This window comes from Naegleria gruberi (assembly GCF_000004985.1).
Source record: "Naegleria gruberi genomic scaffold NAEGRscaffold_81, whole genome shotgun sequence".
Taxonomy (NCBI): domain Eukaryota; phylum Heterolobosea; class Eutetramitea; order Acrasida; family Naegleriidae; genus Naegleria; species Naegleria gruberi.
Window position 1 is genome coordinate 105901 of NW_003163246.1, and position 26914 is coordinate 132814.

A 26914-nucleotide genomic window follows, 5' to 3' on the forward strand; every position below is an offset into this window, starting at 1 on the left:
AAATATGGAATTAATTCTGTAACTTTGACAGCTGTTGGAACAGCTGCATTAATTTATGAAAAGAAATTTGGTTTTGTTGAATGTGGAAGAGTAGTTTATATCAATAGACATGAGCAGTTATAATTTCCAAAGCTTCCTTTGAGGATACTCTCTCTTCTGGGAGAAATTTGAGTGTTCCCTTCAAGAGAGTTTCCAGTTTTGCCATGGATGGCTTTCCAACTTTATCTGAATATATTCTCTCAATTTCACACTGAATGCATGCAAGTGTTTTTTCCTCTCCTTTTTGTATCATTTCCAAGAAGATATTCTTCCTCTCATTTCTTGTTAATAATTGATAGAGAACAATACCAGCGGACCATACATCGGCTTTTAGTCCATATCCTTGATTGAGTTGAAGCTCTGGGCTTTGGAATCCCATTGTTCCACTCACACTAAAAGCTCTACTTTCAACAATATGCTTGGAGAGACCAAAATCACCAACAAGAACATGCACTTTGGAGATTTGATTTCTTTCATTCTTTTCAATGGAACCAATGAGAATATTTTGTGGTTTGATATCACGATGAATAACTTTTTTGGAGTGGAGCTCAACTAGAGCTGAGAATATTTGTTGCATGATTGAAATTATTGTTTTGAGTGGTAATATTGCAGCATCGGAAGTTCTAATGAGAGAGGACAAATCACCATATGGATAGTAGTGCATGACAATACACAGTACTGCACAGTCACTATTCGTATCGCTCTCCAAAGAAATTGGGTTGTAGTAATGTTGAAAGACATCTAAAACTTTAACAATATTTGGGTGATTGAACATAAGCATTTGGAGTGCCTCCTTCATAGCATCATTGAATGATTGATTAGAATTACTATGATCCATATCAACTGGGAGTAATTTGAGAGCTACTTGCTTTGTCTGTGAGGAAGATCCAAAATGATCTTCACACAAATAGACTGAGGAAAATCCACCACTTTGAATTTTTCTAAGAGGCAAGTATCTTTCATTCCATAGTTGACTCTTTGGTTCTTGTGGAGAGGGAATAGATAAAGAAGATGCTGTATATGAAATATTGAAGGAGCTAAAACTCAATTTGGTGGAAGGATTGGAAATTGGAGTAACTGGAGGAGAGTTGGTGGAAATTCTAATTTGATTAACATGTGGAGATTCCACAAGAAGGTCCAAATCATCCAACTCTATATAGTCATCACACTCTCTATCAAGGATTTCAATAAAGGAAATTCTTTGATTGCCCCTCAATATGGTTTCACACTTGTCCTTGATGAACTCTTCCACTGAATGAATTGAAGGGAAAGGACTCTTTTGAGTGAGTTTCTTCTTTCTTGAACCGTGTTGAATCATCATGATATACCTGGGTTTATCATTCTTTTGAGAATTGTTTACAGTTGTTGTGGTCAAGTTTGGATTCACAGTATTTTCAACATGTTTCATTATCCAAGGATGATGAGTGAGATTCTTAATCAAAGATCGGGTGTAGGAATGATTCTTGAAACACAGATTGAGGAAATCAATTACTGACTCTGAACATGACTCAGATTTAGGATAGTACTTTCTAATCATTTCTTCCATATTCTTTCCACTCGATAACAGCTCAAATAAGGAATTCCAATCATAATCATAGAAGGGTCTTCTCTCAGTCATGAGCTCAATAACCAAACATCCAACACTCCAAATATCTGCCAATGCTTGTTTTGTCCACTCACAACTCTTATTACATTTGAACAATGAAGGTGAGCTATAATTGATACATGGTTGATATTTAATATACTCATCTCTGGATAACACAAATCCAATATCACACAATTTGATTTGTCCATTCCTGGATAACATGGTATTATTGGGAGTCAAATTCAGGTGTGCCATTTTGAGTTTCTGATGCATGAACATAATACCCTGCAATACCTGATCAATATACTTGGCAATTACCTTCTCACTTGGTTTATATCCTTTCTGGGAGAGCATGGATAAGGAACCATTTTCTAGGAATTCCTCAACAACCACATAGAATTCCTCACCCTCCAAAATATTACCACTATCATTCATGATTGGAAGGGTGACACTGGCAAAGGTATGAGCCAGATATGGACTATATTCATTACTCAATTGTTTTGCTTTGAGGGTTTCAATTCGTTCTCTCAATTTTGGAACTACATCTTGATTGTAAACATGCTTGATTACTACAAAGTTTCCAGTTTGGATGTGATAGCCTTTGTAGATTTTATAGTACCAATTCTTTCCTAAACAATCAGATTCTCTATTTACTTGCTGTTCCTTCTTTGAGTATTTTGAACTTTCTAACAACTTACATAGTTTCCAATATTTAACAAGGAATTTCCTGGATTGATTGCATGGCTTTCACTCGAAATACTACAACGTCTAAAGTTTTGATCATAGAATAGGAGAGGTCGTTTCCAATTCTCTTCCTCATCATCCACCAACAGATTATTTCCCAGCAATTGATTATTGTCATTAATTATTTGACACGTAGCAGGTTCTAAATTTTCAGGATTTGCTGCTGCTTGTTCAAAACCTCGATCAGAGGAGTTTTTAGGAGAAGCAACTTGTTGCATTTTTATTTGTATTGCAATTGGTAATTTCCCAACTATGTACTACCATATTTGGAAATTTGTGATATCTATATCACAAGAGAATCTTTGAAGGATATCTATCTCTATTATCCTTAAATCTGTTGTTGACTGTGCAACAAATCTTCAAGAACTTGTTACATGTTTGCCTTAATATTTAACAGAATGCTACAAAGATGTTATTGTGGACCAAATTTTCCTCAATCCCAAGCAATATTACTACTTCATGAACAACGTTCCATATTAAACTGCTCCACCGAGCATGTGCTGGTATAGGAAAAACTCAGGTCATGAAACCTGAAAACAATTCGCTCAATATTAACATCACCTCGATTTATTTGGAACGGTGAGAGAAGAACTTTGGACTAGAAGAAGAACAAGGAGAGAAAAAATTGTCCACACACACATTTCAATAGAACCGCATACACACACGTGATGACCATGAGTGAAGAAAATCAACCTCAATCATCATCACGCTGCTCTTCCCCGACTTGTTCCCTTAATGATTCAGCATCCTCCTCAATAACAATGGCAACAGTATCATCGGTGGTGACTAAGAGTGATCTGATTTTGAATATTGCTGTTGGGAATAATTTTGGAGAAGAAGAAGAAGAGCGAGCAAGTGTTGTACAGAATAACTATTATTCAACTCCCTTACATACACATCGAGAAAGTGGGTTGATATCGAGTGCAGTTCCCTTCACTACTTCACCTCAACATTGTTCATCATCAACATCGATTAAGAGAATGGTTCAGATCAATATTAGTTCGGAGGTTACATTGGGACAAATGAAGAGGTGTCTCACGAATGTTATGGCTTGTGATATTCATGCTGTATTTGTGAGAGTCCTGTGTTCGAGATGTGAAAATTCATATACACTTCTTGGTGAGACCAATAAGCTCTATCTTACTGATCAATATTCGGAAAAAACAAAACTCTCATTCAGTAAGGGAGTTGAAATTGAATATAATTTTGAAATGTTGAATTCTATAAGATTGGAGTTGTATGGTTTTGCAGCAGTTACTTTGAGATCATCCATTGATTATAGTGCATCATATAGTGAGGACGCCAAGTTTATTGGTTTTTCAAGAGATATTGAACTGATTCATATTGTGAATGGTAAACAATCAAAAATTGAACTGTACTCTGGGAGAGAGACACTGATATCGAGTTTAAATTTACAAAGCGATCTCTACTATGAGATTGGTAACAATCAAGAATTGAGAGATTTGATAGAATCAACCAAACGATGTGACCTTGCCGAGTTGGAGACATTATTGACAGAAGTGCCACCAACCATTTTCACGGAAACAAACATGATCACTTTCAAATGTAGAGCTATGGGATTGGATAGGAAAGATATATTCGCTCTCAGTGACCCTTTTATTGTGATTTTGAATGATGAAAAGGAAATTTTCAGGAGTGAAGTTATTAAGGTAAGTTATTTCTAAAGTTTATTATGTGAAATAATTTCTATTTTTTAAAATTTATAATATTTAGAATATGCTCGATCCTGAATGGAATAGTTTTTCGATATCTTCATCCAAGCTTTGTGAAAATGACTATAACAAACAATTGAAAGTGAGATGCTATGATTGGGATTTAATATCTAGTAATGACCTCATTGGAGAGTTTTACTTTACTATTCTCCAAGTACTCAATGGAAATAAGCTCTATGAAATTATAGAGCCAAACCTTGCCAGAAAGAAAAAGGGATACAAACACTCTGGCATCTTTCAATTTTTACATGTGACAGAGTTTATGGGCAATGAGGAGAGTAAAAATCCAGAAAGAATAATCTATGAAAAGATGATATGTTTAAAGAAGAATAAGGAGCTACTCTTCATGGATTATATAGAAGATGGATTCAATCTCTCTCTACACTTTGCAATTAGTTTCAGTAAGGAAAATTCTTCATTACATTTTCAAGGTAACAAGAATACCTATGAAAGAGTTTTGAAAACCTTTGGAAGAGTATGCGAGTGTTATTGTGATACTGAATTTTCCATGTATGGATATTCAGCAATCCAAAGAACAGCAAGTTCTCCTCAACAACAGCCATTCTTTACCTTAGACGACATGTATATAAATTCAATGAAATTTACAGGATACGAGAGAGCAATTAATACCTACCGAACAGGTTTGCAAAATATTGATTTTGATGAATTATCAAATGTGAGAAATCCAAAAACTAATCTCAATTTTAGAAATGATGATTTCTATCACTTGATTAATCATGTTTCGAACAATGTGGAAGAAAATGAGAAAACCTACAAGGTTCTTGTTATCATGATTAATGGAGATGATATTGAGCTACAAAGAACTGTTGATGCACTTGTCGATTGCAGTTCTAAACCCATATCAATAATAATACTAGGAGTTGGATCCTGTTCCTTCTCCTCCTGTAAAATTCTATTCAGCAATAACCAATTTCAACATGGCTCAACTGGAAAGAAACCAATTCGGTGCAATGTTAAATTTGTTAGACTTCAAGATGTAAATGAGAATGCCTATTCGAAAATACTTGCAGATATTCCAAAGCAATTTGTAGAATATTATCAAATTAATAAAGTTTTCTGAAAGGCTCGATTGCTTATTCGAAACATTTCACTCTCACATCCAATAAAGGCTTTGCTAATTGGCGCCAAAATAACGATTAAAAAAATGTCGCAAGAACAAACTCTCGAACAACAAGAAACAGTGGAGGAAGATTCTCATCTTGTGGTCGATTTGGATTCGATAGAGCATACTGTCATTGGTTTGGCATTGGAAGGTAGAGAGGAACATCCACTTGCTAAATTCCAAACACTCTCTGTTGAGGAATTATATAAACAACACTTTCAATTGAATGGAAGTAATACAACATCAATGAAGGCTATTTTCGACAATGGTCTCGATGATGAACAAGTTAAACAACAACGACAAAAATTCGGGGAGAATGATATTTATACAAAATTAGTGGAAAAGTCTAGTTCGAAAATTTCATTCTGGAAGGTTTTCATTTCCGAAGTGAGAGAACCAATGATTTTAATGTTGTTTGTGGTTGGAATATTATATTTCATTTGGGATTCATTGTGGAATGCTATTGTTGTGTTTTCCTGCATTATCTTGATGGTTTTGGTCGAGGTTGGAAATGAATACAGATCAAAGAGAGGCGTGATGGAGCTCAAGTCTTCTTATTTCATGTCAAAGACTTGTACTGTAAGGAGAAATGGTATTCTTTCTAATATTTCAGTTTCTGATCTTGTTCCAGGAGATGTTATTAACTTTAATGGAGGACAAATTCTTCCAGCTGATGTGAGACTTTATAATTATGAAAATAGACAGATTAGTGTTCAAGTGGATGAATCTATTTTGACTGGTGAATCAATGGTTTGCAATAAGCATGGTAACAACATCTCTTCGAATGAAGACATGTCAAAGTGTGAAAACATTCTACTGACAGGAACCTCAATCAAGAAAGGAAAAGGTTTCGGTATAGTAGTTAATGTTGGTTGTGAAAATACTGGACTCGGTAATATTCTCAAGCTATTAGGTAAAAGTATGGAAAAGGATAAGAAAACTGAACTCCAAAAAACTATGAAAGAACTTGCCAAGTATTTGACAATCATATCTATTGTGATGGCTTCCATTATTGTCATTGTAGGTTGGATTAGAGGATTTGACTGGAAAAAGATGCTACTTTCAGGACTCAGTATTATGTTTGCCACTATTCCTGAGGAATTACCAATCATCATTAAGAGCGTTCTTGCTTTGGGCTCTCTTAATCTCTCAAAAAGAGTCTTCTCATTAAGAAACTTCATGTTCCAGAATCTTTGGCCAATATTACACATATAATAACAGATAAGACAGGTACAATTACTAAAAATTGTCTCCAACTCATTCAAGTCAATCAGGTTGATAAGGATGGAAATGTAGATCTTGTCTACGATACAAAGAAACAAATGGAAAAGAATAATTGGATTATAGAATGGTTGCTTTCTGGTTATACTGAAGTTGGTGCGGATTTAGCTGATCCATTTGAAAAGAGTGTTTCTGAAGAGTTAGAAAGATGTTCTAACCAATCGTGGAAAGGATTTTTGAAAAACAGAACTGAAAACTCTTACAGCATTGTAGATGAGATGCCATTCGATCATACCAAAGGGTTTGCTACCCTTATTCTTTCTTCTGGAGAATCTAAGTTTGTTACTCATAAGGGAATTCCAGAGAGAATGATCACTAATTGTTTGTTCTACCAAGTATCTAATGAATCAGAACAAGTACCAATGACTGAAGAGGTAAGAGAACGTATCCTATCGTTTTTGGAGGTTGAAACAACGAAAGGAATGAGAGTAATTTGTCTATGCAAAGACAATGAACAATCACAGATGGTTTTTGTGTCATTGCTTTCATTCACAGACCCTCTTAGAAGTGGTGTCAAGGAAGCAATTTCTGATTGCAAAAATGCAGGAATTAAGGTAATAATTGTGAGTGGTGATCACACAAACACAGTAATATCAGCAGCTAGGGAATGTGGACTATTGAGCAGTGTAAAACAAGATTTATTAGTTGAAGAGCATGAGCATTCAGAAGATGAAGACATTGAATTAGAAGCTTCCCTTCTCTCCAATAGACAATCTGTATGTATTGAAGGAAAGGATGTCAACGATAAAATGGATGTTGACTCTGTTTGTGCCATTTCGAGAGCAACACCTCAAAATAAGTACGACTTGGTTGAAATGTTAAAAGAACAGAAGGGATATAAGGTTCTCGTCTCAGGTGATGGTATGAATGATGTTCCAGCAATTTCCAATGCAACTGTTGGAATTGCTATGAGATCTGGAGTTGATTTGGCGAAAGAGGCAGCTGAAATCATCATAATGGATGATAATTTTGCTACCATTGTGGCTGGCATTAGAGAAGGAAGAAGATTGTATGCAAATTTGAGAAAATCTTTGCAATTCTACTTGTCATGCAAAGTCACCCTTGTTGTATTGTTTGTTACAAACATGATTGTTGGTGGTTCGAGTGCTATTCCATTTATTCCTCTCGAGCCAATGCAAATTATTCTTCTAGAACTATTTAGTGATATTGGAGCAGCCACTACCTTTGTGTTGGAAGAGGAAGAGGAAACCTTAATGAAAAATCCACCAAGGACCGAGAAGAATTTTGTTGACAAATCCTTTATTTATCACATAATAATTGGCTCCATATCTCTCTTTGCTACAGTATTCTCATCTTACATGTTAGGAGTGTTTGTGCTATCTCCAATGTATGGTCTTGAAGGTTCCTCTCACCAAGAATATGCTCAAAGTATGACAATGATTGCTTGGCTGATTGGTCACGTCTTTTTAGGTTACAATTTCAGAACTATATCTACCCCTCTAACGATTCACGGTATTTTCTCAAACACTATGATGAATGTTTGGTTTGCTGTTGTGTTGATTTCAGTTTTGCTACTCCAATTTGTTCCAATCCTCTACACTGCTCTGAGGTTGCAACCTTTGGGATTTATTGGGCATATTTCTATTTGGCTCCTCATTCTCATATTTATTGGATGGCAGGAAGCACTGAAATGGATAACAAGGTTATTGAAAATTAAACAAACTCTTTAAACCGAATATATCTATTTAAGGAAGCCTAGTTATGCAAAATAATCCAATCACCACAGCTTTTCGATATTCAGTCACAGATTCTGAAACGGTCCTAATAAGAGAACAATATTAATTATTTGTGTTAATGAAGACGATTACTGTAAAGTTGGGAGATACTGATATAATGCAGCCTTAAAACCACACGAACAAAAATGTCAGCAACTGGGCCCTATTATTCATCTACAACGGATGAAGGCACTAATATTAATTTTCCTCACCTTCATAGTTGCTCTTTTCTTTCACATTATGAGGTAGAAGTGTTTTCAAACACAAAATTACTCAAATGAACTCTCATGCATTTTAAATATTTAACAATAATTGAATATTGAATATTGTAAACACTAAAAAAATTCATGATGAGGAAATCAACAATCAAAACATCCACACCATCAGCTCTGAAACGTAATAATCTCTCCTCGCTCACACTCTCCTCTCTATATATTTGTTTCAACATTCGTCTATTAGATTGGTTTGGTATGCATGGAATTGTCTTGTATCCTTTTGTATTATTTGCTCTCCCAAAGGATTGTCTGTACAAGGAATTAATTCAACACGAATTGATCCATGCAAGGCAGATTAAACGAGAAGGCTTCTTCTCCTTCTACTTTTCCTATGCGAAGGAATTGATGATGAATATTGGAAGGGAATTATTGAAAGCCTTTGCAAAACAAGAACCAAAGAAGAGAAAGTCATCAAGATCAACAGCTGTTAGTATTGAAAGTAGTGGTGGTGGATTTTCTCTTGGGAAGATGATGAGAAATATTTCCTATGAAGATGAAGCCTACGGCTTGGAACATGTATCATTGTATGATGAAGAGAAGAAATATTTGAAGGATAGATTTGATATTGATATGGATGATTTGATGACAGAGGAGGAATATAATTCGGGCGATGTTTATAGTAGTTGTGATGAATAATTTTCGATTTTGTGAGATTATGAAATTAATTTTGAAATTTAATATTGTTTGGTTGATGATAAGACTACTCAACTACAACAAAAGTTGATAATCTTCATCAGTAGACTAGATTGAAAGCAAGAAATCCATTGCTTGCCAAATTGCCGCAGATATTTAAACTTATTACCGTTACACTTTTATAAATTAATAAATTAATTCAATAAAATTCATTTATTATTAATAGCCTAAACCACAACCTCTCCCAACTAACTATTATCTATGATATGCCATCAAAACCTTTCAAAAGATGAAAATATAAATACTGGAAAATCAACCAACAAAAAAACCATAGAAATGGACCATCATACAAATCATCATCATTATTCGGGACAAGGCTTTAATCATAATGAAGGGAATAATCATCCCTACTATCAACCTAGAAATCCAATGAATAGAGCTAAAAGTCATGAAGATGTTTGTTTGCAGAGAATGGTTGGATTGAGAGAACAACATTCCAAGTCAACTCAACAATTAATGACTCAACTCAATTTGGCTAAGGAATTGGTTAAGGAAAGAGTGGTTATAAAAGAAAGTGCTAAGAGAAGAGAATCATCATCAGATGAGAATGTCACCCAAAACTATTCAGCCTCAGCTGATGAAGTTCAGCAAATGAGAAGACAAAATCGATTGGGAAAAACATCATTGACAGCTATGAAATATCTCAGTAGTGTCGATCACAGGAGAAGCAGTAGTTTATTGGGAGTGAATACAATTATTCACAAAAAGAAACCAGTCAACTGCTCTGAAAATATCCAATATTGTCAAAATGTTGAAGAGGACATCCATGGAGTGCCATTAGAAGATGAATCTAGTCAACCACCCACACAAAAAACAATTGTGGTAAACATTAATGAAAAGCTAAAAACTGGAGCAAAAAGAAGTGCAACTCAATCCAATCTCCTACACCAACATTCATCGTCTGAATTGAAAAAGATTTAATCTCAATTTTTCATAATTAGAACACAATTGTACTAATTTGCTCACAAATTCTGTAAATATTCGCAATAACACATCATTGACAATTACTATTTATTAATTTAGAGTTCTCTACATATTATACAACAAACAAGATTAATTTAGGTTTACAAAAATACAATTTTGAAATCCAATTGCCTTCACTCAAGGAAAGATAAATTATAAAGAGTAGTCAACCACGAAATGTTGCATTCAATAATACTTTCAATTTCCGTGAAAGTTAAACACATCCCACAATCAGCGTACTCATTCTCCTTTTCGAGCGTAAAATTCCACATTAACTTTCAACTAAGCCCAAGTTTAAAATGATTCTGAAAACATGAGCGGGAAGCTGCTCGAAAACTCCCAGCTGGCATCATCGATAGAAAAAATCACACAAAGAGCCCTTGTTGTATTTCGTCTCTTTTCGAATAGTTTCAGATTTTCGCAAAAGCTTCTTGAAAATGAAGAGACAGTTCGAGAGCATTGAAGATTCCAGCAGTGATTCTTCTTCATATGAATCCTCTACTACTCCTACAACAAATGCTTCATCATCCTCCACAACTATTCGAAACAATTCTAATAACAGATCGAGAAGATATATCGATAATATTGTGCATCCCCAACCATCCTCTACTACAACACCAAGTCCTCAACTCCATAATAACAATTCCAATAGAAACAACATAACAATTACTTCACAACAAGATTCGTATCCTTTCGTCACCTCTTCTACAAAAGTTCCAACCAACAGAAGGCATTTAAAGTTGAGAAAACAATTGAAAACATGTTCTAACTTTTCATCAAGCTACTTTGTATTGGACGTGAATGCTCCTGCTGCTAATACCATAGGATTTATGGGATCAACGAGAGGTAATGATATTCCAGTGCTGTTGACTGATACAGTTTCGAATAGTAATCAAAGCGTAAATCATTTTCTGCCATCCTCCTCCAATACTCCAAATACTCCATGTAAGAAGAAAACCAAAAGAGCACAAACTGGTTCAATTAACTTTGTTTCGAATAATAAGAAGGGAACTAATAAGAAATGGATTGCTTCTGTGAATACTACTGTCAGCAGTTCATCTTCAAGCCCAACCAATCCTCTTAATACCACAACTACTACAACAACTACTACTACTAACTCTACTCAACCAACAGCTGAACAATCTTTCCTCCAACAATTAATCAATCCAATGAGTTCAATGATTCGTCCAAACACAAATAATGTACTTGTTCAAAATGTTCTTCCAATTGGTCAAATTCAACCAACACAAAATAATCATTCACATAATCACCTTGTATCATCCATGAATCCATTCCAACATCAACAACACAATATGAATACTATCCAATCGATGCTTCATCCACTTTCTAATAATATTTATCAATCAAATGTACAAAATACAGCTCCACAAAATCATATTTTCCCATCACTTGATACTATACTGAACTGTTATGCCAATCCTCTCTTGAATTCTCCTCCACTTGGTCAAATGACAAACTATTCCAATAACAGTCTTGATTCAAGTCCAATCACAACAACTCCATCTACTCCTTCCAATACCACTAATAATAATGGTATTGCTTCTCCTATTTTTGGATCCTTGATCAATATGCCACAAGTTAATTCATTGACAAGTGGTAGTTCAACAGGTAATTCTTTTGGAATGCCAAATCAAAACTATAACATGGTCAATTACAATTCAGCTGCTTCAAATTCTGAAATGGTCAACCACAATCAACAAATTACTTTGGAAGATCTGCTCACTCACGATGAAGCTAGAATTTTGCTTAATACAGTTAGTTCTTACTTTAATCAACAAAACAACCAATTCTAGAACACTATATTAAACAATATATAGAACAACAAAATCACTTACAAATCACATTTTTACAATAAATTACAAAAAACTTGTTAATTTGCTACTTGTTCAAGTGAGGAAATCTTTTCAAAATGAACAAGTCCCAAGCCACTGACAATGAGTTGATATAAACTCTTATTGACAACCATATGAATTGAATATTCGTATTCAGTTTCGAATTGTCTTGTTGCTCCTTTGGTTGGAGAAGTTATACTTCCTCCACATTCTGAATAACTTGGAGTTGGAATTGCAGATCGACACTCAATTAGATCAATAGCTTCAATCTTGGAATGTTGTGGATCCTTATTAACAATCTTAACACCAACCACATACCAACACTGTTCATGGTTGTAATAATAGACAATTATTTGAAAGTTATCGAATTCCTGATCACAAAATCTTCCCTCTCCCTTCTTGATTCCCAATTCAAGATTGCTCTTTTCATGACAAGCTCGTTGAGTGATTTCATGTTGCACATCGTGTTCATCTTTGAATTTGAGTAAGAGTTGTTTGATAACTTCCTTCTCGTGCTGCTCAGTTGTGGGTATAATTGAGAGGAAGGTTGCAGGCATTAACCAAGTAGTTTCATGATTGAGAGTGGAAGTTTGATTACTTGGATTAAATACTTTGCAAAATCCTGATGTATTCTCTGTTTCTTGATTACTGACTGTGGGTGGTTGATAAATGTTAGAGGTTGCAGTTTGTTGTGTTTTTTCTTGAGGTTGGGATAATTGTGTGCTCATCTTTAAAACTGTTTTCTTCAATTTTTATTCTTTTTTATTCAGAAAGATTTGAATTTGTTGCCCTAATACTTGGAATGGTCAAATCAATAAAAGGATTCTTGGCATTTGGGGATTGTGCGTGATTTTGTAAACTTACCGAAAGAAATGTGAAATCCAATCTAGTGATCTTGTAGTAGAGCTTACAAAAGAAGAAATTTCTTTGTTGTAAAGATTAGTTGAATTAATTTACAAAAGAGGAAGTCCATGGATCTCGTGCCCTACCTTAGGCAAATAATGGACACATCTTTGGGGCATTTGACACTTATTTCAAGAGCATTTTGAGAATTGATTTTGTAAAATTTACACCAACCCAACCCGAAATGACTCAAATCCAATTGAATAAATCCAAGAATCGTATCAATGAAAAAGCTACTTTCACACAGCAGCGTTTCACCATTCGAAAGGAATTGTAAAGTGCCCTCAAAATGTCCAGTAATCACAAGTGGATTCACATAACTTAGTCTGTACATAATTTTTGGCCGTGTTTTAGTGAGCTTCAAAGCATCTCGACTAAATTCATAAATTTTGGAGAGAAATTTCAATTTCACTTTCTTAACGAGATGGATTTCTTTTTTGTGGAAGGGAGTAATGGCGCCAAATCCTTCAAGTGGCAGATAATCATTCCTTGGCATTTTCGAATAGGATTCGTAGACAGCTGTTTCAAATCGGTAAATGAATCTTTTTTCATCAAAGATTGATTTCTTTTTCTTTGCTCTTCCAATCCAAGTATTTTTCTTCACTTCCAATCCAATTGTTGCATTTCCTCTGCAATTAGTTACCATATTGTGATAGTTTAGAGCTAGCGATGGATGGAATTTGGACACTAGCTGACATGCCGAATAGAATGAAATGTTACTGAGACGTATTCTTTGAGCTTTCAGAGGGGGTTTAAGATAATTGTTGAAATCCACATAATACCTCATTGCATCAATCTTTTCATAATTCACATTTTCAACATTGTAAATGGCATTTCCAAATATTACTTTGAAAAACATGAATAATATCTTGGAATTTGATAGAATGGCACCTCTTCCAGTCTTGATTGAGTAGGAAATCTTTTTCTCTTTCCAATATTTAAATAACTTATCAGTTCCACCATAAATTTCAAAAACTCCATTCAGCAATCCATTAGAAACCTTTTCATCTGAAAATGTAATCAATTCTGTTAGAAATCCTTGCTTAAACCTCGTTGATATGTTATCTGGTTTGTCATATTTCCACTCAAGTGAACTATTCTCATTCCATCCTTTCAAATCAGATTTACAAATCAATTTCATTCTCAGAACAGCTTGTTTAGAAATCCAAATTTCCAATCTGTGAATTAACATATTTGTCTTGATTGGTTCCCAACACATTACCTCACATTCCACTGGCATTTGAATTACAAATTCTGCTTCAATAGTCAACCCCAGAGACTCCTCAATTTTAACTCTTTTCAATTGTGAATCCAAAATTTCATTTCTAAATTCCTTCTTTAATTTGCCGACAAGATTTTCGACATTTTCAATTTGTGGTGGATGTCTCTTGATGAATAGCAATATTTCATCCAGTGTTATTAATTTGGATCGGGTGATGCTATTCCACAATGAACCAAGAAAGGAATCTTGAAATTGTTTCTTTAATTCAATCGTGAATGTGTCATAATCGATAATTTGATTTTTAGCATCTTTGCTAATTGATGATGATGCCTCCGATAGTGCAAATTTGCTAATAACTGATGTGAATATTATTGTAAACAATTCTACAAGTCTATTGTGATTACAACAGAAGAAACCCATCACTAACGATGAACACTTCGGCACTTATTTCAGGATGCAACACAAAATGCTGAAACTTCCAGCAATTTCTGGTTTGGCGCCATAATTATGAAAGATGATGAAAATCTCACACGTCCTAACCATATCTTCACACAAAACAAAAAAACCACACAACAACCACACAATGGCCACCAATTTTTTAACCATCACCAAGGAACAACTCCAAACTTCACCGAATGGCCGTGAATATTCAGCACAAGTTTCCGGAAGAGGCATTCCATTCCTCTTGAAAAAGGTTCATATTAACATTGAATTGGAAAATGATGAAGATCCATCCATTGTTGATTCACTCCTCACTATTGCTAATGACATGTTACAAAAATTGGATGTGTATGCTGCCAAGGCCACTGAAGAATTGTACGAACTTTTCAATGATGAGTGGAATGAGGAAGGAGAAGAAGTTTCCAAGGAAGATTTTGCAAAGAGATTAAAGTTGGAATCTTTAATCGTCAAAAGTTCATCAAGATTGGTCTATTTTGATGATGGAGAACTTTTCTGTGGTCACGTTATTGAAGTCAATATTGATAATGAAGGAAATGTTGAAAGTGCTGACATTGCTGGATAAATTTCAAGAGATTGATTCCAAAACACTTTCAAAGTGCATTACAAAGTACAATATTAAAGAAGATTTCTTATTTTACAAAGTATAAATACATTTGGTTCCAATTATTCTTGTTGTTGTTTCTTGGCCAAAGCTACGATATTGTACAAATATTGTTCAGGATTCAAACTCATATAATTCTTGACAACCTTGATTGCATCCTTCAATAAATCACCAGAAGAAGCTCCTCTATTCATTGGGAACTTTCTTCTACCATCCAATTCAAATACATGGCCATTCTTTTCGACGAAACAAACAAAATGCAAATCTGTTACTTCCACAACTTCACTTTGATTTTGTTCGGAAAGGGCACTACTTTCGTGAGCTTCCTCAACTCTCTTATCACCTTCCAATGATTTGGCAATTTCTTCAGAACTCTTTCCTACATTTCCATTGATGAAATCTTGCAAAAAGCTTGAACTTGCAACTTGTAATGATTTGATATTGTTGGCCAAGGAGTGAATAATGGCAACAGTACCACATGCATTTCCTATTCATTGATTCTTAGATTAGACTTCTTCTTCAATAATTACTTACCAATAGTTTGCTTCATAAAGAATAATTCCTTTGGAATGGAGTCTTGATTCTTTTCCATTTCTTCATCTTCCTTTTGTTGGAGGTTTTGATTTTCCTTGGTCAAAGGAAACAACAACAAGACGGAAATCACAGGCTTTGGAACCATATCCAACAATTCATCATCCAACCCGAAAACATCACAATATTCATAATCGCCTCCCAAGCCTAATTTATTAGCATAATTATTCATGAGCTCTGGATTTGACTCCAATGGAAACCAAGCTTTTAGATTTTAAGCACAAGAAGTAATAATTTAAGATCAAAATAAATAAATTTCATCAAGCCTCTTTGATAACATACTCTTCATTTTTTTTTTAATGATTTATTTTTAGAATTATTTTCCAGATTTGAATTGAACCAAACAAATTTTTTGTAACAAGTTCATACTGTATTGTAATTAATAATTTATTTTAGTTCAATAATTCACTAAGGGAAAGTCGTGTTCTACCTTTCCTCATGTTTTCTATTTTTTTTGGTTTTTCAATTTTCAATTTCTTGTAAGAGTTTCGTCCATAGGTTTGTTTAATATCCGAAATGAGATCTTTCATTAAGGGAACTTGAAAAAAACTGTATTCTAATGTATCAATATCCGTTTTCAATTCATTTTTCACTGAGGTTGGCAAATAGGTTAAAATCTGTTGAAAGAATTCAACAAGAATAATTTCCAAAATAGAATCGTGATTGAATGTTTCGTCTATTCCACAATATCCAACTGGTTCATATTTGTAATTGAAAATAGATTCAATTATGTTAAACCGAGAATGGTGGGTCAATGATAGAGAGTATTTTTCCATTTCAAAGAATTGTAAATCATTAATATAAATTCCATATTTATCAACTTTCACTAATAATGGATATCCACAAAATGTAAATAAAACAAACTCCCATTCCTTTTGTTCAGATCCAACGTCCTTGGTATAAACTATTCCTCTACAATTCTTAATCCTAAATAATATATCGTCCATATCTAAGAATGAAATTTCCATCTCTGGAATAATTTGGTTATGGCTATCATATATTAAATTAATATCTTTCAATGTATTTTTCACATATTGCTCATTAACAAGCATTCTTTTATCCAAAGAATTTATAATCTTTTGAAATTTGTCAATATTCTCATCGAAACCATAATAAACTAAACTCAATATTTCCAACACATGTTTGTACTTATTCACAAGTTTAAATTTCTTCCCAAAAGAACCACTATAATTTTTTGTAAATATATTAACAATCTCCTCGAATGACACAGGATTAGCAAATAAATATTCCAAATAGCCTTGTCCATACAAATCCAATTTAAAAAACAAGCAAATATATTCCTTGCAAAAACTCTCTCGATTCAACACTTGCCTCCATATTTTACAGACTTGAGAGGAGTGAACAAAGGTATCGGGTGTCGTATACAATAGAATACTATGCACCAGATCGGCATAGAGGTTATTGCCACTTCTTTGTGCTGACATTTTTTTTTGTAACAAAGTCAATTAACAACAGGTTGATTCAAGACAACTAAAGTTATCCATTATGATTCAAATCTTGTTTAGAAACTTTGCCATCAATGTAGTCAACTCGTCAATCATAAATAGAATTTCATTGTAAAAAAATGGCACAACATGAAAATGTAATCCTTCTTCTCGATATCAGCATTTCATCATTTCTCTGGGTAGGAAAGTTTGTTATGCATCGGAAAATTCTAAAACTCATTCCAAACTATCCGTGTCTAGCGTGTGTCTTTACTCCGAATGAAATTGCACTTCGGAAAGAAGCAATTAGAAGGATGATGGGAAAAGTTCCACCAATGCTCGTTCCCAAGTGTTTTTCTTTTGGAAAAAATGAAAAGGAAGAGGAAAATATATTAGAAATTATATTGGAAAGGGATATTTCAATATTTGATGGAACATTGATATTTTCATTAAGAAACAATGAAAGAATTTGTGAGGAAATTGTAAAGAAGGATGGATTGAAATTGGCCATGATGAGTTTGAATTTAAAAAGTAATGAAAATATTGTAAGAAATGCAGTTCAGCAAAATGGAATGGCTTTACAATTTGCTCATTACAAATTGAGGAGGAATAGAGAAATAGTTTGTTTAGCTCTAGATCAGAATGGAATGGCTTTACAATATGCTGCCAAAGAATTGAGACAGGAGTTGGAAATTGTATTGAGAGCTGTTTCACAAAATGGTAGTGCTTTTTCATACGCCATGTGTCACAGGACCAAAAAAACAAGAAGTAGACGAAAGGTTTCTCTTAAACTCGATCCTCAAGTGATTGAAACAGCTGTTAAAAGTGGAGCTGCACTATCAGGATACACCAAACAAGTCAGAGAGTTGAGAGAAAATCCAAATGTTGCCTTGCAATGCATAAGAAATGGTAATTCAATCTTTTCAGTTAGTGTCAGACTAAGGGAAGACCCAGAATTTAAAACACTTGCCGATCAAGCTCGTAATGAATTTGTTCAAAAGATTATACTTTCAAAAAGTTCTCAATTTTTGAATCATGTTTCTCCTCCACGAACTAAAACTCCATACGAATCCTTAAAGGAATTATATATCAATAGTGGATTCGATTACAGGAAAGATCCAGAAATGATTGCTTATGCTTCACGATTTTCAGGCTCAATAGACAGAGAACGAGTTCTAAAATCAATTAGGAAAATTCCACTGACATTAGTTTTCATGGATTATTATGCAGATGAAGACGAATTTCTTGAAACAGCTTTGAAATATTTGGATGGTTCACATGTTTCATTGTTCGAAACGTTTTTTGCTAAAGTTTTTAATTCAAAGTCCAGAATGGATTTACTACTGAGATCAGTTGAGGAAAATATTGAGATTGTGAAATATCTCAGCACTACAAAGATTGTTGGACAATATGAATTTATGGAAAAGGTTATTCGAATCATACTGAAAAAGATGACTAAGAAACCATACCATTGAACAAAAGATATTAGAAAGGCAGTAGATAAAGAATATGAATATTAGTTCAAAGTTCCTGACATTCGAATAAAACACATCAAAAAAATGGGCAAAGTATTTGTATGGGGAGGCACCATTCTCACGAAACCAACTCTCGTTTCTTTTCTCTCACACATGAACGTGATTCAAGTGGGAACAAATAATAGGGATCACTTTTATGTGTTAACAGATATCGGAGAAGTTTTAACATTTACAATTCATGATGTTTCTCGTGAGAGTAGTAAATTTACAAAGATTGATTTTGAATTGGGAGTAAAGGAAAAAATCATCATGATTGCACCATCTGATTATGGAGTTTTTGCCTTGACGAATTTTGGGAAAATTGTAACGTATTTGGCTAAGAATGGAAATTCATTCAATCGTTATGAAAAACAGATTTTCAATCCGATGGTTACATTGGATGCATCTAAAATTGTAAAGATTAGTTCAGGAGGACATGATTCATTGATTTTGGAAAGAGGTTAGTTTAGTTTGAATAAGCTTTTAACGAAGAGATATCAGAAAGTGGAATGAAAACAGTTGTTTCAACTCGTAATACTACATCCGATGAACCGTATTCCTCTGCACCTTTATTAGAAATGAAAGTTCCTTTTGTAACTTCATCGAATTATGCAACATATTACACAGATGGAAATGATGATTCAGTGTTGCATCAGATGACTGATAATCAATATTCACTTTATTATTCGAGTAACAGAACTATAATAGATCATATTGGAATTAATAATTGGGTGGGAGGTTCTGCCAGACATCATCACTCCCTCTTTATTTCCTGTAAGTTTTAAATTTAGTGAAATTATGGAGTGATTGGAATTTCTGTATAATAGCTGATGGATTAGTTTATTCTTTGGGAAAAAATTACGAAACCTTACTGTGTGGAGAGACAATGATGGAAGATAAAAAGATTACCAAATTGAGTGTGCTAAGGAATGTGGAAAATGTCTATCAATGCAAAGACTATTTAGAAATTCATGGAAAGAATAAGCATTACTTTTCACTTGCTAGAACCAAGACAGGGCAATTGTTTTCATGGGGAGGAAATGCTGAAAAGCAATTAGGGATATCGTCAGATAGGAAATATGCGATATTCCCTTGTTTAATTACAGCTCTATATGGAATGAGTAAGTTTCATTTTTATAGCAGACTTTTAATCTTTCGTATAGAAATTGCACAAGCAGACTGTGGATATAGTGTAGCTATTGCTCTGTCAGAGAATTACTCAACTGCCTTTTCAGAACTGTTAAATAAGGAAACACTTAGTGATTTGAAAATTGAGCTCTATGCTAACAACACATCAGAAACAAAAGTAATTTATTTACACAAATGTATATTATTGGCTAGATGCCCTACCTTACTAAGTTTAATTTTGAGCGGTAAACTAAACTATTTCTTGAGGAAACTATTGATAGATTCACAAGCAAATTATGAAAATTACCAAAACAGAGAGAACCTTAAAAATTCAGAACAAGTCACTTCGAGAATAGATTGTACAGATCCTGAGGACAATGAGGATCATATTGCGAATGTTTACAATTCTTTTTTAGTTGTGCTACACTACCTATATGTTGATGATTTGGATTTTTTATCAATGGATTTAGATAAGAATAGAGAAAATGTGGCAATGGTACAAGAGCTCATTAATTTTTTCTACTTCCTCGAGCTGAATTATTTCAATGATGAAACTTTTGTGAGTTATAGTATGGCACTGAGTTGTAATATTGATCATTCTCTTTTGAAATCATTTAAGGAATGGAACTTTTCATCGAGGAAATTGGAAAATATGTCTCAAAACAATAGAATGATGAGAGCATTTGCTTTGGATAGTTCCAATTCAAATATTGATACAAAGTTTGCTGAGCAGAGAATTGGAGCTCACATGCTTTCAATTATGGGAAAAGAGGATACTTGTGATGATTACAAATTATCGCTTCAGAGCAAAGATGGTTCACTCAATGTTTCCCTACCACTTCACAAGGTCATTCTAACAAATTCCATTGAATTTTTCAAGGGAGTATTCGAATCCAATATGGAAGAGGAAAAGAGAGGTGAAATGCATTTGACCATGGATTCAAGTGAAGATTTATATCTATTCCAATTAGAAAATGTCATTCCTCTCCTTTATCATGCTTATTGTGGATCCAATTCTGAGAATGTGCAATACCTATTCATGGATCAATTCGATGCCAACCTCACATTATCAAATGCATGTGAATGCTTGGCAGTGGCCAATTATTTTGCATCACGAGAGTTTAAAGCTTCATGTGAAACTTTCATTTCCAAATTTATAGCAGTTGAGAATGCAATTCCTCTTCTCCTTGTCTGTGAAACACACGAAGCATACAGTCTCAAAGAGCTTGTCATTGATTTTGCAGCTTCACATTTCGAATCGATTCAATTAATTCAAGAGTTTCATGATGAAATTTCTGAGGAAATTCGAGAACATGTCAAGAAATTGGCTAGAAAGAGATCCAAGAAGATTTTGGACAGAAATATTTTGGAAAAGTATTGGAGGAATGAAATTAAGGAACAGGAGCTTTTTTATGAACCGAAACCTGCCACATCAAGTAGCTCATCTACAACTTCTACCACTCAATCCTCGAATAGAACAAGAAAACCTTCGATATTTTCCCGACTTTTCAAAGCATTCCAATAATTTTGTCACTTTGGAATTAGAAATAATTCGAAAGGAATCGAATGAGACCTTAGTTGATAATATTAATACTAATCTTCAATTAACAAGAAAATTCAAAACTTTTTGAATCAATAATAGGCAAAGTTCTTTCACTTTCTACAGTCTTGAAAAGACTTTTGATTTAATATTTCATTAAAGATTGAAAATTATGAAATTTTACTTTTTCAAAATTTTGAAAAATCTAAAAAAAAATGTCAGCATCACAAATAGAAGCAAAAGAGGATCAGAGAGCACAAATCGTGATTCCTATTAATAAAAACTTGAGTAAACACGTTTGGATTAGAGGCTTTACCAATTACAACATCAGTAGACAGACAACAAATGCAGGAATGATTTTTCTTCCCTCTCCGATTTCATCAAGAAGGAAAACCAAAGTAGCCTTCGGATCAACAGATTATTTTGAGAAATTAAATGTTGAACGGTTATATTCATTCATGGGATATGATACTTGGTATTCTAATATAGTAGAGGTTCCGTTTATTGAATTTTCAAGATTGTCATTGTTTGATGATTCGGAATCTTCAGAAGAAATGAATGATCAAGCAGTAGAGAATGTAGATAATGTAAAGAATGTAGAGAATGTAATGGTTGATGATCTTGTTGAGGATGAATATTTGAATGATGATGATGAATGGATGGACGATGATGTTGATGATGAATCATCTGTAATAGAGATTGTGCCAGTTAATGTTGAAGCAAGTGTGGCTGAACAAGTTAAGGAAATGAGAGCCGAGCAAGAGAAAATTAGATTTAGAAAATTAATACAGCCAAAACAATTGCTGTCGACAAATTTCAGTGGTACATATTATCCACCTGGAAGAATATTTCAATCAGTTTGTATTGATGAAAGGAATAATAATGTTTATGTTTATGGAGGATTTTCAGGGAATAGATCTCCTTGTTCTCTCATTACAAGATTTTCAATTGAAGGTAACGAATTAAAAGTTGAGGATTTAACTGATTCTTTCCAATTAGTAGAAGCAACAGAAGCCAAAGACAAGCTTGGTAAAACACCTTTCAGAGAGGGACATACGGCAGTAATAAGGAAAGGAAAAATGTATGTTTTGGCAGGAAATGCTCAACGAACAGGAACTTTTGAAAAGGAATTGTTGGAATTTGATTTGGAAAAAGGAAATATCAAACCCTACCAGACAATTTGCCTAGGAAAACCATTCACACCAAGAGCTTATCACTCTGCTACATATATTGAAAAACGAGATGTCATGTGTGGTACGTTTTTTATTCCTTGTCAAGGTATATTAATTTTAATCTGGACAATATTCATCAATAGTTTATGGAGGTAAGATGAAGCCAGGATTACAGTCAGGGGTTTCGAATGAACTATTCTTGTTTCATTTTCAAACTCATACTTGGGAAAATATTGAGCTTAGAGATTTCATTTTCCCACCTCTTTCAGGTCATTACATTTTCAAAATTAATAATGATAATATAGGGATCATAGGAGGAGTGTCAAAACCATACTCGGAAGAAAAAGAAGATTTAAATTCAAATCTATTTGTTTACAACTTGGAGTATAATTCATTTTCGGCCATAGATTTGGGACCTTATGGATTCAATGGGAGATATAGCATGCCAGCAGCTTTCAGTGCATCAAATCAACTATTAGCTATTGGGGCTGGAAACACCAGTTACAGAGAGGGTGATTTTACAGTCATTTATTTTGAAACTGTGGAAACCAATAGCGAACATTTTGTCAAACCATTGTTGTTGAATTCCTTTGACGATGTATCAATAATTTGTCAAACTATGGAATAAATTCATCTGTACAGTTTGGAATCAGTGACAATTTATGAAGGACAATTTACTTTAGACACTAGTTCATGCTGTAATTTCTAAATATCACTTTCTCCAGCAACGAGTTTAGTTAATTGTTTCATTTCGAGAATGTAATTGAGTCCTTCATCACGAAACTTATTTGCAGAAATATCAAGATTCCTTAATTGTTTCATGAGACTAATATACTTAGCTCCCTCATTACCAATAGAATTAAAGGAAATATCAAGTTTTGTTAATTGGTTCATATCACTAACATGCTTTGCTCCTTCATCACCAATATAATTATCACAAATGTTGAGATTAGTCAATTGTTTCATTTGTTGACTAATAACTCTTGCTCCTTCATCACCAATATCATTCGTGAAACACGAAAGTTTGGTCAACTGTTTCATTCCACAAATGTATTCCATTCCATTCACCAAAATTATTGGCACCGATATTTAGAACAGTCAATTGTTTCATTTCACTAACGAGTTTCACTCCGTCATCATCAAATATATTTGCAGAAATATTGAGATTGGTCAATTGTTTCATACCACTAAGATGTACCACTCCTTGATTACCAATCTTATTGATACAAACATTGAGTTTTGTTAATTGATCCAATTCAGAAATATATTTTGATCCCTTGTCACGAATATTATTTCCAGAAATATTGAGACTGGTTAATTGTTTCATTGTACTAATATATTCAGCTCCAAAATCATTAATTCTGTTATATGCAATTTTAAGCACTCTCAGTTGTTTCATTTCACATATGGATTTAGCTCCCTGATCACATATATCATGATTACTAATATCTAGCATTGTTAATCCTTTCAAATTCTTAATGGAATAAGACAGTTTCTTATAAACTTTTTCATTATTAATGGAAGACCTTGCAACTTTTAATTTGTAAATATTTTGTAAAAATCTTCCCTCCATTTTCTTGATACAATCACTTTTACAAATTAATGAAAGTTTCATTCTTTCCAAAATAACAGTCAACCACTGTTTGGAAACGAGTGCACAATTCAACACTAGAAAATTAAAATCATGAAAAGAAAATATTTCACACAAAATATCGGCATAGAAAAGTGGAATATCTTCCTTCAGCTTTTTTGTTTCGGGTGATGATTGATTACAGTTTGATGGATCGAATACTTCTCTTGTTCGTTTGCTCATTTTTTTTTGATTGTAATTGATCAAACCTTTTTGTAATTGACTCACGAATAATCGTGTTAAATGACTGATGATAAAATTGCAAGATCTAATGTTCTGTTCTTTGAGTTAAAGCTTCCGAATAAACAGAATTAACAGAGTATGGGTTGGAGGACCTCTCTAATTATGATGATAGTATTGGGAATTGTTGTTAGGTATTTAGCTTAGTATGTTGCGGAACTTCTCTTAATTCTTTTGCGACCAAAATCAGTAATTTGTCAATTTGGATTTGATTGGAAGATGCAAACAACATTCAAGAAAATTGTGACTATTAATTCAACAATCTAATTGAATCTTAAATATTGTAAAAACAGATTGGATTGTTGAACAAGAAAAACAACATTAAAAAAATCACACAACTACGATCAAACCCTCTATCTGAACCAAAACTCAAAATCATCGAGTGCATTGTTTATACCATATTTGGAATATTACTATTCTTGCAAGTTAAAAGTTATTGTAAAAATGTTATCTCATTACTCTAAATTAAGTATCATAACCTTCGTGGTCTTTCTCCGCCTTGTTATGATCACCAATGCTTACTTGCCTTACACTGAGACTCATCCAATGAAATTTGACACACAATTCTCCATTTCCCTTACTAGCTCAAACACTATACTAAAGCCAGGTCCAATTACTAGATATTCTGATGCATACGAAAAGGCAATTGCTTTCTTTAGAAATCAGTATGGTCTCGATATTGCTGGAAATGGCACTCGTTTGCCATCTGGTTGTGGGCTATTTACAGGAACCAATTCTGAATATGTTGTCAATTATGCCAAAGTTCGTGGTTTTCAAATTGTGGCTGGTAGTCAGGATGTTGGAGTCCATGAGGATTCGTTCAGAATTGTGGTAAGTGGGCCGATTGTTTCGAATGGAAATTATGGAAAGAATGGCGCCTTAATTGATTCAAATTCAGTTTTACATTTTGGATTTTATACCTTCTTTTGGAGAAGTAATGGAACAGTTCTATTTCCAAGAGTAATTTACTCTGGAATGATGCCAATCAAGGTCAATTCTAATTCTTCCATGATTAATTTCCAATTGACGTCCAGTTTATTTGGTCAAGGATATGCTCGTGGTTCTATTTTACAAAGAACTAATCCACAAAATGGAAAATTGTTTACAACCATTATCAGTTCTCATTCCTACCAAATGTCAATCACTGATTTCTCTCCAAAATGTTCAGTAATTACCTCTGAAAAGGATATCTTCAATGAGGATATTGTAATCAAGTGGAATAATGTGCTATTGAGTGTGATTCGTGATTTGAAGGTATCTGCTCCAATAGCTTCAAGACAATTGGCTATTCTTCACTCTGCTATTGATGATTCGCTGGTTGACTGTAAGAATTTCTCTTCAAATTGCTCTCGTTCCACTTTAGTGTCCATTATTTCACATGCTGCTAGTCGAGTATTGAAAAGTTTATACCCAACTCAAATAGATTGTTTCAATGCTGCTTTGAAAAGTGCTTTAGAATGCAATGAATGCAAAGAAGTATCCATTCCTTATTTGGAAAATATCGGAAAGCCAGGAATTTTGGCAGCTGACAGAATATTAAAAGAAAGACAAGATGATGGAAGTTTGGACTTTACAGAATATCATTTCTCTGATGGTTTTATGAATTATCAATCACATGCTCCAAACTTTGTAAGAATTCCACTACTTCCTCATTGGTCAACTGTAAAACCATTTGTCATTCAAAATGCTTCATTGTATGATCAAGGACCACCTCCACCAATTGACTCACCAATATTTGAAAAAGATTACAATGAAACTCTTCATTTTGGAAGAGAAGATTCGAGTGTGAGAACTCAAGATCAAAGAAAAATTGCGTTATTTTGGGCTGATGGAGCTGGAACGAGTACTTCACTCGGACATTGGCTCATTATTTTACAAAACATTATTCGAAATCAGAATATTAAGGATACCTTTCGAATATCTACCTTATTTAAAGTATTGACAATTACAATGGCAGATGCTGCAATTGTTTGTTGGAATCACAAGTATAAGTACAATGCCTTTCGTCCAATCACAGTCATAACTGAAAGAGAAAGCAATGAATGGTCACCACTCTTGTCAACTCCTGCATTTCCTGAATATTCTTCAGGTCACTCAACTCTATCTGCTGCTGCTTCGACAGTATTGAGCTTATTATTTGGCTCTGACGAAATATCCTTTGAGAGCGTTTCTGAGGGTCTAATTCACACCATTCGAAAGTTCACTAAATTATCAGAGGCAGCCAAAGAAGCTGGCAAGTCAAGAATTTATGGTGGAATTCACTTTGAATATGCCAATCAAGCAGGGTTCGGTTCTGGCATTGCCATTGCTCAAACCGTCTTTCACAAATTATGCAATTTTACCACGTGTTAAAAAAACGCATTGTAAAAACAATAACTCTGTTTTGTAACATTCTATTTTTTTCCAGCATTTTCTAGATTCCCGCCAAAACGGTGAACTTA

The 26914-nt window shown here is 33.8% G+C and overlaps 15 protein-coding genes across 15 annotated transcripts in view; 9 read left to right on the forward strand and 6 right to left on the reverse strand.

The window, feature by feature from the left end:
* Positions 1 to 2586, reverse strand: part of NAEGRDRAFT_59917 (uncharacterized protein) — a gene marked incomplete at its 5' end in the record, with an annotated part of 5296 nt that extends 2710 nt beyond the window's left edge. The window contains 2 exons of the mRNA XM_002669527.1: positions 349 to 1966; positions 2323 to 2586. Coding sequence (XP_002669573.1) covers positions 349 to 1966; positions 2323 to 2586 — 1882 coding nt within the window. The remainder of the gene's footprint in view (positions 1 to 348; positions 1967 to 2322) is intronic.
* Positions 2587 to 3036: 450 nt separating this feature from the next.
* Positions 3037 to 5182, forward strand: NAEGRDRAFT_54144 (uncharacterized protein; the record flags this gene model as incomplete). The annotated part of the gene is made up of 2 exons (XM_002669486.1): positions 3037 to 4038; positions 4103 to 5182. 2 exons carry the CDS (start codon positions 3037 to 3039, stop codon positions 5180 to 5182), a joined length of 2082 nt encoding a protein of 693 aa, XP_002669532.1.
* A 288-nt stretch (positions 5183 to 5470) lies between these two features.
* Positions 5471 to 9152, forward strand: NAEGRDRAFT_54145 (uncharacterized protein; the record flags this gene model as incomplete). The annotated part of the gene is made up of 3 exons (XM_002669487.1): positions 5471 to 6244; positions 6382 to 7894; positions 8701 to 9152. The coding sequence occupies 3 exons, from the start codon at positions 5471 to 5473 to the stop codon at positions 9150 to 9152; spliced, it is 2739 nt and encodes a 912-aa protein (XP_002669533.1).
* A 333-nt stretch (positions 9153 to 9485) lies between these two features.
* On the forward strand, positions 9486 to 10130 carry NAEGRDRAFT_54146 (uncharacterized protein; the record flags this gene model as incomplete). The annotated part of the gene is made up of 1 exon (XM_002669488.1): positions 9486 to 10130. One exon carries the CDS (start codon positions 9486 to 9488, stop codon positions 10128 to 10130), a length of 645 nt encoding a protein of 214 aa, XP_002669534.1.
* Positions 10131 to 10526: 396 nt separating this feature from the next.
* Positions 10527 to 11986, forward strand: NAEGRDRAFT_82122 (uncharacterized protein; the record flags this gene model as incomplete). The annotated part of the gene is made up of 1 exon (XM_002669489.1): positions 10527 to 11986. The coding sequence occupies exon 1, from the start codon at positions 10610 to 10612 to the stop codon at positions 11984 to 11986; it is 1377 nt and encodes a 458-aa protein (XP_002669535.1). The 5' UTR covers positions 10527 to 10609.
* A 77-nt stretch (positions 11987 to 12063) lies between these two features.
* Positions 12064 to 12753, reverse strand: NAEGRDRAFT_75521 (uncharacterized protein; the record flags this gene model as incomplete). Its single annotated transcript, XM_002669528.1, has 1 exon — positions 12064 to 12753. One exon carries the CDS (start codon positions 12751 to 12753, stop codon positions 12064 to 12066), a length of 690 nt encoding a protein of 229 aa, XP_002669574.1.
* A 257-nt stretch (positions 12754 to 13010) lies between these two features.
* On the reverse strand, positions 13011 to 14570 carry NAEGRDRAFT_54149 (uncharacterized protein; the record flags this gene model as incomplete). Its single annotated transcript, XM_002669529.1, has 1 exon — positions 13011 to 14570. One exon carries the CDS (start codon positions 14568 to 14570, stop codon positions 13011 to 13013), a length of 1560 nt encoding a protein of 519 aa, XP_002669575.1.
* Positions 14571 to 14733: 163 nt separating this feature from the next.
* Positions 14734 to 15174, forward strand: NAEGRDRAFT_54150 (uncharacterized protein; the record flags this gene model as incomplete). The annotated part of the gene is made up of 1 exon (XM_002669490.1): positions 14734 to 15174. The coding sequence occupies one exon, from the start codon at positions 14734 to 14736 to the stop codon at positions 15172 to 15174; it is 441 nt and encodes a 146-aa protein (XP_002669536.1).
* A 101-nt stretch (positions 15175 to 15275) lies between these two features.
* Positions 15276 to 15976, reverse strand: NAEGRDRAFT_75524 (uncharacterized protein; the record flags this gene model as incomplete). The annotated part of the gene is made up of 2 exons (XM_002669530.1): positions 15276 to 15700; positions 15748 to 15976. The coding sequence occupies 2 exons, from the start codon at positions 15974 to 15976 to the stop codon at positions 15276 to 15278; spliced, it is 654 nt and encodes a 217-aa protein (XP_002669576.1).
* A 220-nt stretch (positions 15977 to 16196) lies between these two features.
* On the reverse strand, positions 16197 to 16856 carry NAEGRDRAFT_75525 (uncharacterized protein; the record flags this gene model as incomplete). Its single annotated transcript, XM_002669531.1, has 1 exon — positions 16197 to 16856. The coding sequence occupies one exon, from the start codon at positions 16854 to 16856 to the stop codon at positions 16197 to 16199; it is 660 nt and encodes a 219-aa protein (XP_002669577.1).
* Positions 16857 to 17389: 533 nt separating this feature from the next.
* NAEGRDRAFT_82123 (uncharacterized protein) lies at positions 17390 to 18802 on the forward strand (the record flags this gene model as incomplete). The annotated part of the gene is made up of 1 exon (XM_002669491.1): positions 17390 to 18802. One exon carries the CDS (start codon positions 17390 to 17392, stop codon positions 18722 to 18724), a length of 1335 nt encoding a protein of 444 aa, XP_002669537.1. The 3' UTR covers positions 18725 to 18802.
* A 75-nt stretch (positions 18803 to 18877) lies between these two features.
* On the forward strand, positions 18878 to 21416 carry NAEGRDRAFT_75527 (uncharacterized protein; the record flags this gene model as incomplete). Its single annotated transcript, XM_002669492.1, has 4 exons — positions 18878 to 19223; positions 19265 to 19537; positions 19591 to 19884; positions 19927 to 21416. 4 exons carry the CDS (start codon positions 18878 to 18880, stop codon positions 21414 to 21416), a joined length of 2403 nt encoding a protein of 800 aa, XP_002669538.1.
* Positions 21417 to 21985: 569 nt separating this feature from the next.
* NAEGRDRAFT_75528 (uncharacterized protein) lies at positions 21986 to 23231 on the forward strand (the record flags this gene model as incomplete). The annotated part of the gene is made up of 2 exons (XM_002669493.1): positions 21986 to 22685; positions 22747 to 23231. The coding sequence occupies 2 exons, from the start codon at positions 21986 to 21988 to the stop codon at positions 23229 to 23231; spliced, it is 1185 nt and encodes a 394-aa protein (XP_002669539.1).
* A 375-nt stretch (positions 23232 to 23606) lies between these two features.
* NAEGRDRAFT_75529 (uncharacterized protein) lies at positions 23607 to 24416 on the reverse strand (the record flags this gene model as incomplete). The annotated part of the gene is made up of 1 exon (XM_002669532.1): positions 23607 to 24416. One exon carries the CDS (start codon positions 24414 to 24416, stop codon positions 23607 to 23609), a length of 810 nt encoding a protein of 269 aa, XP_002669578.1.
* Positions 24417 to 24917: 501 nt separating this feature from the next.
* Positions 24918 to 26825, forward strand: NAEGRDRAFT_75530 (uncharacterized protein; the record flags this gene model as incomplete). The annotated part of the gene is made up of 1 exon (XM_002669494.1): positions 24918 to 26825. One exon carries the CDS (start codon positions 24918 to 24920, stop codon positions 26823 to 26825), a length of 1908 nt encoding a protein of 635 aa, XP_002669540.1.
* Positions 26826 to 26914: the final 89 nt, after the last annotated feature.